This window comes from Scleropages formosus, chromosome 1 (genome assembly GCF_900964775.1).
Source record: "Scleropages formosus chromosome 1, fSclFor1.1, whole genome shotgun sequence".
NCBI lineage: Eukaryota > Metazoa > Chordata > Actinopteri > Osteoglossiformes > Osteoglossidae > Scleropages > Scleropages formosus.
Genome location: NC_041806.1, coordinates 19,277,844 through 19,290,197, shown reverse-complemented (window position 1 = coordinate 19,290,197; position 12,354 = coordinate 19,277,844). Strand labels below are relative to the sequence as shown.

Sequence of the window (12,354 nt, the reverse complement as noted above, 5' to 3'; positions counted from 1 at the left end):
CCCTCAAAAACAACACAGCAAACAGGAAATGCATAAGTTATGGATACACCAGAATGACCATAAGAGTCTTAAATGAGTCTGAATTGATTTATCACTAAGTACTTGTGTAGTGCAGGGTAACCATGGGCTGTCCGCTGTCGTGTCCCCAAAGAATGACAGAATAAAATAAGAAAATAATTTCTTGGAAAATTTACATTTACATTTACGTTTCTTCATTTAGCAGACGCTTTTGTCCAAAGTGACATACATCTCAGCAAAAGTACAATTTATGCGTTACATCAAGAGAAGGAGACATAGCTGCAGACGTGAAGGTCTCAAGCAAACCTAGTTTGTTCCCTACCGCTTGCTGCACCGAGGTTCATCGTTCGAGTAGGTGCATAAAACACAGGACAGAAAAATCCTGATACCCTACCACCAATATTTATTTTTTTTCTTTAATATTATAAGATACACAAACAAGTAAATACAATGCCGGAGTAGTGGCTGAATAAAATTTCTTTCTAAAAAATGTAATGATGAAAGAGAAATGGAAAAGAGAATAGAAAAAAAAAAAGCAATGTATAAGTGATTTTGAACATGTGGGACTTAAGCGTTGATTTAAAGGTGTCCAGAGCAGTTCTGATATTCTGGAGTTGGTGGTGAATGATAGTCACCCCTCTCCCATCATCTTGATCTGGCTCAGAATGACAGAGTCTAAGCTGAAGGACTTAAATGCCTGGCTGTTGAATCCAGGGCATAGGACAGTGTAACCGAGGTGTATCAAGGTTGGAGAGACTCTGCCTTGCTGGAGGAGCACAATGTGCAAGTATCAGAACTCTTGTTCTCAGAAGAACAGGCAGGCCTCCAGCTATAATAGTGTCCAATCTGTGAGTGAATCCAGAGAAGATGAGAAAGCTTAAACTGTGAATACTTTGATTGCTGTTATCACTGTAGCAGTTTGTGCAACCATGAGTAATCTTTGACCGGCTGTAAATCACCATTTGGCTCCATTCAAGAATTGCCTCACAGTTGGAGTAAACTGTTAGGATGTGTGATATTGCGCATGATAACCATGCCAACCTTTGCCTGATCCACTTGTAGGAAGTCACGCTTACTAAGCAGTTCCTCTGCTGTTCTTTTTTTTCCTCTGTTTGCTGAAGGTGAATGGAGAAAGGATTTTCTGCAGCTTATCTGGACTCCCAGAATGCATCACAGGGCTTGATCTCTGAAAATGGGTTTTTCTCCAGTTATTTATTCACCATATTACCCAGTCAGGTTACAGCAGCACACTTGCTGTTGAACCCTTCAGTAGGAAACCATGCATTGTTCCAGTAAAAATGTCCAGCTGTGGGAAGAGACCTTACACAAACCTGGAGCAATGGTGGAATAAAAATATAATAACTGACCATCACACTTACAGTTCATCCAACATCTTACTGTTTGATTAAACAGTCATTTGATTGCATGGTTGCAGGTACTTAGAACAAACACTGTCATGACACTGAGCATCTGGTTCTATTCACCAGTCAAGGGTTCTTGATGGAAAGGATAACATGTCTGATTGCTTCTAATTTCAGGGAAAGCCGTACCCATTTAAGGGTCCCTTCCCACCTATGTGGAATCCACTGGCCTTGATGGACTACAACAACCTATGGCGGAAGATGGATGAGATGGGGAAGGAGGTAAGGTTTCCACTTTGCTCATTTTGGGCCACTGGCAGGGCCGAGGTATGTGTGTGAGTGGACAGGAGATCCTCATGTCAGCCACATCTGTTGCAGATCCCCATGGAGGCCCCATGGAGAGCACCACACGCAGAGGTGTGGGACAAGATCACCATGAAGGAGCTCTTTGACAAGCTATGCTGGACAAGGTATCCTGCAGAGATGTTTCTCTTTTCCCTTCAGAGGTCTTCCTCTCAGGGCTAACACATTTTCTCATAAGAACTATGTGCTCTGCGTCTGTTGACCAGTCATGTGCTGATGCCAGTTTGATGACTTATTGATGTGGTAGAACATGACTCCTTGCCTTCCTGTCCCCAATGCCTTTCTCCCAGGGCGGCCCGGCAGTTTGCCAACCTCTTTGTCAATGTGAATGTGACTTCAGAGCCACATGAGGTGTCTGCCCTGTGGTTCTTGTGGTATGTCAAGCAGTGTGGTGGCACCATGAGGATCTTCTCTACCACCAATGGAGGACAGGTATGGTCCAACTGCTGAAAAGTACAACAGAGCCAGATGTTTTGGAATTGAGTGCCGCTCCCCAGGCTGCCAGCCCTGTGCCATGGAGAATGTGGGTGTGGATAACAGCACTGTGTTGGCTTGAACCAGAGGGAAACAAGACCATATGAGGAGACCAGGTCAACATTAATAGACCAAATTCAGTCCATCCACTGAAATCCACGAGTGGCTCGTTCAACTGTAAATGACATTTTACCCATGTGTACTTCACAGTCATCCAAAACGAGGGATTGTTGAGCTTCAATTATTTTTGCCACAAGTGGCCAGAAGAATGCCCAAAAATTCTAACACAGAAATAAACCATATTTGAACTTTTGCATATGAAATTACGCATACTGCACAACCATTGTGACATATAATGTGTCCCAATTGTTTTACTTGATTTTGTGTGACTTAAAGGCTATTGCTTTTCCAATAAAATTAATATTTATGGTTTGCACTTCTGAGAGAAATGATATAAAAGGAGCTTTGCTCTTAACGTAAAGTGAAACGTTCCTGGCATGTTTCCTTGTGGCACACGAGAGTGCAGTGGACAGTGTAGTCCATTAATGTTCATCCGCTCATTTTTTTCCTTGATAACAGAGGCTTTGGTGCTACAGCCAAAATGGCTAAAAGCATGTTATTGTTTCCAGAAAATTACCCGCAGCTAAGGAATGTGCATTTTTAGGTCACTCTGTGCTGGAGTGGCTCTTCGGGAGGTTTATGTACTTGGTTCCAGCCTAGTGTGAAAGGGGGGCCCAGAGTCAGGCAGGGACAGCAATGCCTCGGCCTTTCGGTGCCGTCGGACTCCTAGGATCCTCAAAAATGCTGAGACCGACCAGTCCAAGAGAGAGGTGTGGCCATGGTGCCACAAACATCCAGCAAACAAAATGACTTTTCCTACTGGGGCCGAAATTGGACAGACTCTTCCATAATGGAAAGCTGAAGTATGCGCTCACCAAAATACGGGAGAAACTGTTATAACAACAAAAAAAAAACTGAAATAAGGTGTTTTAATGTCAGCACTCACGGTAGTAACTATATATATATATATATATGTATATATATGCTTTTTATTAACATCAACACAAAATTGATGTTATAACATTACACCGTCAAAGCATCTATTTTGTGCCTACATTGAATAAAAAGCATACGTACTTACTATGGTGAGAGCTGGCCTTATAATATCTTTCCTCCAGCAGAGAAGGGCCAAGCCTCACTGTGTTTGAGTTGGAAGAAGATGTGTTTTGCTAAGTTAGGGGACTGGCATGAGTTTCAGAGCCACTTCCTGGCTGGAAGCTGGACCCAGACGCTTATTGGGTGTTTGGATGCAGTAATAGTGCAGAGATGGGCTCTTTGAATACCCCCATGAGCAATATGGTAACCTGTTAGTTCTGTTTGTATGGTTTCACTATCAGAATAATCAGGCTCCATGCTGGGACCATAGCGACGGAAGGTGTGAACATCCAAAATACATCCAAAGGAACCTCTGCTCTTATTCCTTTTTTGCATTAGGGGCCCTAATGCAAATAATGTATAGAAATTGCTGAAAGGTGAAAAGCAAAGGAAGCCTTAAAATCTGAAGTGACAAAACACTCTCTTGAAAGGCAATGTCATGACGAATGGATTTGTGCGATACTTTGAGTAACTCAGCAGAGAAGGAATACAGGTGTTAAGAGTGATGACAGTAATTATTACATGTTACAATGAAGAAGAAGGTAAATAAGGGTTTCAGCTCCAGGCATTTTCCATAAATACATCAAAAAATTAAGCACAACAGAATAAAAAAAAAAAACTCTCCCTGGCCGTGGTGAAGACTATTCTAATCTTTTCCTCCAATTGTTTATTTATGAATGATAAATAAAAGGATAAATGATGAGAGGGAAAGAGGACAGTTGACAGTAAAAGGTGAGTTGTGTATAAATGCTTGTGGACATGTGGGTCTTAAGCCTTGATTCACAGATGTCCAGAGCAATTCTGATATTCTGGACTTGATTGTCAATGAGATTGTATACATATTTAAAAGATAATGCAGGAATTTAGAAACTTTGGTGAGAAATGGATAAACCTTCTCTGGCTCAGGTACATTTATTTTTGTTTAAAGGTGTTTATTTTGTAAGAATTTGCAGTATGTGCAGATCCTCAAGCAAACCACACTCATGTGTTATGCAAGGCAGGCCTGTAAACTGCTCTATATCTCAGTATGCTATAACCAGAATGCTGCTCTCTCGGACCCCAGACAGCTCCCCCTCCGGGCCACCGGACCAAATAACATAGAGGTAGAAAGATGCGATGAAAGCAGTACTTCATCATAGACAACTGCATAACTCTCTGCTATGGACTGGTCACAGCACAGGGCTTTGGACTCTCTTGTGTTGCCATGGCAACCTCGGCAAATGTCTTCCTGTTGTTTGCCAGTGTTTGAACTGTTTTGCTTCTGGGGTACTTTATTTGTTCTCTCAGCTAATAATGGAGCAGTGTTTAGAAATGAAAGGACCACAGCTGACATTCACAGTAAGAGACAGGACCATTACACAGTTAAGCACCACGACTGGAACAATTAGACTCAGTTTTAGGTCATCTCACTGTTTTACCACAGTCATCTCACCGTTTAATTATCACTAAGTTTAAAAAACATTTTTGGCAATTTTGTTAAGGATTTAAATGCATGTTGCTTTGGTCTATAAGCTGTAGTTACTGTTGCAAAATATTTACTGGAAATGCTGTTTTTGGAGGCGGGTGCGGTGGCGCAGTAAGTTGGACCAGGGTCCTCCTCTGTGGTGGGTCTGGGATTTGAGTCCCACTTGGGGTGCTACGACCCCGCTAGGGACAAGTAGTTTCTGCGTGTGCAGTTTTTGGAGGGGGGTGTGGTGGTGCAGTTGGTTGGACCAGGGTCCTCCTCTTTGGTGGGTCTGGGGTTCAAGTCCCTCTTGGGGTGCCTTGTGACGGACTGGCGTCCTGTCCTGGGTGTGTCCCCTCTCTCTCCAGCCTTATGCCCTGTGTTGCCAGGTTAGGCTCTGGCTCCCTGTGACCCCATCTGGGACAAGCAGTTCAGACTGTGTGTGTGCGCATGCTTTTTTTAGGTCATTGCATCTCTCAATGAGGTCCGAAGGAAACCGGTTTCAAAAAGGTTTGTAACTTCGTTCCAGTTCCCATGGTGGGTCCCACCAGCAGAATGCTGCTTCTAGTACTGTACATACAGTAGAAATAGTATCGATCATGAGGTGCTGGCCACACCTGTGCTATAAACATGCACTATGTCCTTGACTGAAATAAACGTTGGTGTCAGTAAAGGCAGTATAGACGAGACTACATCTGCTACTGTTTTTTATGACCCAGTCCTATACTAATATAACCATACCGACCTTGGATATTGAGCCTTGGATAGTGGGCCAAAAATGACCATATCGACCTTGGATATTCGCCATGGCCTGCTCCTGAACATTGATTCTTTGCTGTTAAATAAATTATGCTTGTTATTTCAGCATGACGGTGGGGTCTCTGGAATTGCGTTTCTGCATTAACGGTGGGTGAAGTGTAACTTGTACACGAGTCGCGACACCTGGAGACTGTGTTTAGGAGCTGCATTTGGGTCGGTGTGTTTCGGAATCTGCCATCCTAGATCAGCATTTCTGGCCTAATGGGCTTTGATAATGCAACTGGTGAAAGTGACATGCTGGGAATTAGGATTGCCGTGGTGTGCCTTGCCATGGTTGAAGCTGAGTCATTGAAAAATGGTTTATGGCCATAATGAGCAAGTGTTGCCACCCCCAAGTCACACCCTTTCCCTGTCCCACCAGGAACGGAAGTTCGTGGGCGGCTCCAACCAGATCAGCCAGCGCATCGCTTCCAAGCTTGGGGAACGTGTGAAGCTGGAGAGGGCGGTGTACCGCATCGACCAGACTGGTGACAATGTGGTGGTGGAGACGCTCAATAAGGAGACGTATGAGGTGAAGCCACAGCCCTGAACCCTGTTGGAGGCCGTACTTGGGAACAGCATGACAGTGGTGGGGAGGGAGTGAAACGTAGCCCTGGACCTTTGGTTGCAGAATATGAGGAATTTATTCCGATTTCTAACTGTTTGACCACATTACTACCTAGACAACGATACAGGTCTCTAGATTCTGAGGGCTACTCTCATTCAAGCCACTTGTTAGTTTATTTAAATCTTCTTAAGACAGAGCAGATGTTCTCTCTTGGTGTTATGGCTTTGTAATAGTTTATACATCTTACCTTTTACAGCTCAGTTCCTTTCAGGAGGCCGAGTCAGAGAAAGGGACCTGAACATACTGTGGCCTGAACATACTGTTATAAGACACAAAGCTGGTTACAGAACACATATTTTCTTATATATAGATAGTTATCAAGCCCATCAACGCTACCCATGCCCACACTGCAAGAGCATCCCATCTCACAAGTCTTCTCCTCACACTGATCACAAGGGTACAACAGAATTCTCATTCTATTGGTTACCATATCAGCTTTGTGATACCTACAATGCTGCCTGGAAGATGTGAACCCCTTGTGTCCTTTAGTTTTATAGTGAAATTGTAATTTAATCAGAATCAGTCTTTCTCATCCGACATAACAGGTGTGTAGTACAGTCTGGTGTGTAAAACCATAATCATTTATTCAGTTTAAAAGTTTAAGATTTAAGATCTGGATTTTGTAGTCTTATTTTATATTTTGTACAAGAGTAATGACTCTTGCTCCCCGCGACCCCGTATGGGACAAGCGGTTCAGAATATGTTTGTGTGTGTAATGACCATCCCTATAGAGTTCACGTTTTTAGGCAGCGCTGTATGGAATAAATGTAACACAAGTTTTTTTTGGCTGCAGAGAAGTATTTCATTACAGAACCTCCTCATGCAGTTAATAATGGGCTTTCTGCCATGTGCACATTTTTAAAATGTATATATTTATATAGGCCTAAACACAGTCCTAAACAGGGTGTTAAACACAGTCCTAAATGGTTGAGCCCCTGGAGGTCCTCAACACCTTCATCAGCCCCTTTTTGGTCTATCTCAAATTCTAGTGCAGGCCCCCAGTGAATAGCACCAGTGTGGAGGCTCACCTTGCCCCATAACCCAGCTGTAATCTGGGGGAGGGACTACACTCATAAGGCTGCCTTCATCTCCCTGTCCCGGCCACATCCTCTTTGTCCAGCTAAAGCTCTTTAACAGCAGCTGCAGAGCTACTTAACCCAGAGCTGAGTGCACGTGGAGACACATACTAGGCTCATCTCACAGCTGAACGGAAGCAGGTGCTTGCATCACATGTGGTTCATGCTCTTTTATTGTCGCTGTGAGCTTACGAGGGAGAGTACTCTTAGCTGGCAGTGTCTCCGCTTCGGAGACTTGTACCTGCAGCCTTTTAGTCCACTTCCATAAGCGGTCCAAACAAGTCTTTCGCTTGTTTCAGGCTAAATTTGTCATCATCGCTACGGCACCAGGGCTGCACTTGAAGATGCATTTTAATCCTCCGCTGCCCCCGCTGCGCAACCAGCTCATCCACCGCGTGCCCACCGGCTCCGTCATCAAGTGCATGGTCTACTACAGGGAGAGCTTCTGGAGGAAGAAAGGTATGTTCACTGCGCTGTGTAGGACAGTGAAACGGGAAAACCTTGAGGAATCTCTCGGACTGTAATGCCCCTGCTAGGTGTGATTCCTCATTAAATTGCAGCTCTTCAGGGCAGGAGACAACATTATGGTTGGCATGATTGACATATGAAACCTCGAGCACCTATGGAACCTCATCTCATATAGGGGATGTGTGGATACAACTAAATAGCGAGTGTTTTCACCCACACAGCATTCCCTCCAAACTGCATTCCCTCCACACAGTGTTGTCCTCCCTCTGGGGCTCCCTCCCAGCAGCTACTGTAACGCGAGACTCTGAATGTGGCACTACCAGACCGTAACATGCGTTCCCTCTTCTGCAGGCTACTGTGGCAGTATGGTGATTGAGGAGGAAGAATCCCCCATTGGCCTGACGTTGGATGACACCAAGCCTGACGGCACCGTGCCTGCCATCATGGGGTAGGCGATGGGTCTCTGTCCATGTATGGGAGACAGCAGCACGCTAATGATAATGTATGCCTGCAGCTAAACGCCTCGTTGTTCTGCAGCTTCATCTTGGCCCGTAAAGCTCGAAAACTTGCAGCACTGACCAAGGAAGAGAGGTAACGGTCCCAGTTCACACACATCCCGTTTTAGATGAAGGTGGTCCTGGATATCCTGGGTGGGTTCTGGTCTGGGGCTCAGAAGGTGAAAGACTTGTTTTAAAGCATCCAGGCAGCTTTCAAAGGGGCATAAATGCTACAAATATCCTGTAACCCAAACCCTCTATGTTCCTTCCAGGAAGAGAAGGATATGTGAGATCTACTCCCGAGTTTTAGGCTCAGAAGAGGCATTATATGTGAGTGTCCTGATCCTGGATGAGCTGACAGAGCATGAAACGCCAGCCCTTGTCCAAAATGCTGTCTGTTATGAAATGTTTTGCGTCTGAGTGAACTGATTGTGGGTCAGTACGTTAGGCATGAAGGTAATCAGTATTTCATATTATTAACAGGTCAGTCATGTCTCAAATCCTTTTTCGATTAAGCATTTTGGCATATATGCTTAAATCTCGTTCGAATAGTATAAAATAACAGAAAAATAAGATGTGGCAGTTGTCATGCAGCGCTGTCCCACGTGGCTGTAGAGACACACTCAGATAGATCCCTTCAGCGGACATGGTACACATCACATTAAGCTGACAGGAGCAGCCTGATGTCCCACTGGATGACTGATTGTAACTGTGAGGCTGGTCACTGTTCCCCCACCACAGCCTGTGCACTATGAAGAGAAGAACTGGTGTGAGGAGGAATACTCTGGCGGCTGCTACACGGCCTACTTCCCCCCGGGCATCCTCACCCAGTATGGCAAGTGAGTGACCCCTGACCTCGGCCTTCTAATCAGTGACATTTACATTTCAGTTTTAGCCTGAAATGCAGAACAAGTACATGGGGTTGAGAGTGATCTGATACTGCGTTATGATTAGTAACCATGTTGCTAAAGACTTGGGAGGGTTCTTGTTATGCTCCTGACTCCAGCTCCAGGGAGTGACACTTTTGGCCCTTGTCCTGTCCTCCAGGGTGCTGCGGGAGCCTGTGGGACGGCTGTACTTTGCAGGAACCGAGACGGCCACTGAGTGGAGTGGCTACATGGATGGGGCAGTGCAGGCAGGGGAGCGGGCAGCAAGAGAGGTGTGAGATGAGGTCACAACATGCTGGCACCTTCACTGTAGCTTACTGTGTTTCTGTAAGACAGTACAATGGAAGAACATTGTGTAGTGTGCAGCAGGGTATTGGCTCAAATTCCAGTAGGAGAACTGCTGTTATGTGGGGTAGCTTGTTATCTTCATTGGCTGGACTTTCACCCCCAGATTCTCCATACCATGGGTTTGATTCCCCAGAGTGAGATTTGGAAGCAAGAACCTGAGTCTGTGGTAAGTGTACATAAGTCTGTGTGATTACAGGCTGTCCTCCAGTTACAACATATGCGACTTACAACGACCTGGACTTAAACAGCTGTCCTGTTAACCTTATTTAACAATTTGAGTCCCTGATGTTTGGTTGTAAAGGCTAATGCAACCACTCCATCTGCTTTATAATAACTCTGACTGACTGCACTGGTGCAAGGGACCGTTTTTCTTATTGTTTGGGTCTCGTTCCATTTTTAGATGCCTAGCAGTGATTGTGTTTTGTTTACAAAACTTTTCGCTGTGATTCCCTTTGTTGCTTTTTGTTTAAAATGGCTTGCTAGCAAGCAAAAAAGTAGGTCTTTTGTAGTGCTGAGAAGAAAAAGAGGAAGAAAATATGTTTAGAAATTGAAGTTATTATATTCTTACGTATGCTAGAGTTCAAAAGTTTGGAATCACCCAGAAATTTTCATGTTTTTGACAGGAGTTGATGTACTTTTTTATCAGAAATTTAGATATAACAGCCTTTGGCTTTTGATACCCAGTTCTCAAATTAAAAAATCAGTATAAAAGAATCTATCCAACGGAAATAACTGAGAGTCATTCTTTATGCAGTGAAGTGGAAGGGCAGTAATGTACTGTAGCTGGCATGTCTGCATCCAGATCTCTCCGTCTGTTAATGTGTGAGGAATATAAGAGTGTTGCTTTAAAGGAGTGGAGCATTATGAGAAGTGTATGAAATTCCACAAGTGTCTGTCAGCCATACTGAGTATGTCATTTAATTGAATGATTGCAGAGACAGCAATGCAATTAGCAGGAAAAATTTTGCTGATGGTTTTTCGGGTATGTATGCATATGTATTATTGCAGCAGTGTGCAGTTTTAAAAAGCTGTTCACAATAAACGCAACATACTCAGTGGATCCCTGCTTTTGGTTCACTGCTCATTTAGCAGAGAACTGATCAATTAATAAGTCATGTTGGAATTACCCTGGAGCAGTAAATGTGTTTTATATTGTGCTGAAATCATTGTTTGATAGTTAAGCAGGTGTTTTGCAGTGTTCTAGTCATATTTGGGAAAACTTGTTTGGGGATTTTGGGTGGGCCGGGAATGCATTATTATTATTTTCCTCATTTAAAACAATGGGAAATAGGCTTTTGGTGCCTGAAATATCAGTATCCACACAGTTTTCAGGAACAAATTAAATTTGTAAGTGGGGTTATGCCTGTATGTGGTTCCTATAATAAAAGGGGATTTGCAGTTTACAACGAAGTCAGCTCATGACTGGGTTGTCACAGTGAAACCACATCATAAGTCAATGACCATCTGTGTGTGCTTTAGTGTGAAAGTGAGTGTGTGACACAATTCAAAGGTATTGTTAGATACGGATGTGGTTTAAATATGTCTGAAAAGAAACAATGAATTTGCCCCAGAAGGCTGTCAAGGAAAGCCGATGAGAAAACAGATATGAGCGATACAGTATTTCCCCGCCTTTCTTCCAGGATGTGCCGGCACGTCAGTTTGTCGCCACCTTCTGGGAGAGGAACCTGCCGTCTGTTCCAGGGTTCCTGAAGTTCCTGGGGACATCCTCGGTCCTCACAGCAGCCGTTGTGGCCAGTCTCCTGGCCTACAAAAGGGGCCTTATTCCGCGGAGCTAAAGCCTCGTCTTTTCCACGCTCTCCCTGGCCTTGGTGAAGACTGTTCTCATCTGTCCCTCCAATCTTCTGGCTGAAGTTGCAGGGCTGGCTGCAGAGCTGTTCCAGTCTTACAGAAGACGACATTTCATGCACAGATCAAAAACACCAGAGTGATTTCTCAAAATCATGAGGATCAGAATTAAGCCTTATGTCGGGAACTTTATCATTTTAAACAAATAATATAATGATAAAATGAGCCATTTGTTTTTATTCCATGTGTAATCAAAATAAATTCACATGAGGACTTCGATGCTTGGCCAAAGACCACCAGTCAGACCACTTGGGTTTTACACTAGTTTTGCTAAAAGCCAGATAATAATGGCAACATTTACTGGCAGTTTTATGAAGACTAAAAAATAAGATTAAATCATTGATTAGCATTTTTGGCTTTTATTTGAGCTGAAAGGACCCCATAAGGATCTGTCAAACTGCTAGTCAGTAGTCACTGTTGACTGTGTAAGAAGTCCTCGTGATTTTTGGTTTGGGTCCCTCCGATTTTAGGTGTGTTGTTGTCTTATAGCTTATACAGTATGTTGCATTATGACATACTGGGCGTTAAGATACAGAAATTGTGCAGAGCAAACTTTGCTGTTATTTCATTGAGAAGAAAGTGAAAAATGTTTTTGAAAATGTGTTTTCCTCTTTAAAGACACTTTATGTGATTATCCTGTCCTTGGATGTCTTGATGATTGCAGCTAATGAAACCACTTTGAATGTACTTCCCAAAAATGCAAAAGTCATCCATTTGTTTCGTACTTTATTATGGCGATGGTGGTGTTGTGTTGGAATTGCATTTTAGCGTGTCTGGATTAGTTTTACTCAACCCTTTCCAAGCAAGCTGAACAAGATATCCATGTATGAGTAACGCTGATTCTTCAGTTTATTTTATGTCCTCCCATAAAATTGTGGAAGACGAAGGCCAGCAGTTTCATGTTTTGCGCAGAATGTTTTGAGGCAAACTGCTCGTTAGGAGCACTTGCCTAACGAATGATGTGAACACAA

General features: G+C 43.7%; 1 protein-coding gene across 1 annotated transcript in view; it reads left to right on the top strand.

The window, feature by feature from the left end:
• Positions 1-11,699, top strand: part of mao (monoamine oxidase) — a 31,134-nt gene extending 19,435 nt beyond the window's left edge. Inside the window, exons 4-15 of the mRNA XM_018750098.2 lie at positions 1,557-1,661; positions 1,758-1,849; positions 2,033-2,174; positions 5,996-6,145; positions 7,617-7,776; positions 8,137-8,233; positions 8,323-8,376; positions 8,555-8,612; positions 9,024-9,121; positions 9,330-9,441; positions 9,621-9,683; positions 11,158-11,699. Coding sequence (XP_018605614.1) covers positions 1,557-1,661; positions 1,758-1,849; positions 2,033-2,174; positions 5,996-6,145; positions 7,617-7,776; positions 8,137-8,233; positions 8,323-8,376; positions 8,555-8,612; positions 9,024-9,121; positions 9,330-9,441; positions 9,621-9,683; positions 11,158-11,313 — 1,287 coding nt within the window. The 3' untranslated portion in view covers positions 11,314-11,699. The remainder of the gene's footprint in view (positions 1-1,556; positions 1,662-1,757; positions 1,850-2,032; positions 2,175-5,995; positions 6,146-7,616; positions 7,777-8,136; positions 8,234-8,322; positions 8,377-8,554; positions 8,613-9,023; positions 9,122-9,329; positions 9,442-9,620; positions 9,684-11,157) is intronic.
• Positions 11,700-12,354: the final 655 nt, after the last annotated feature.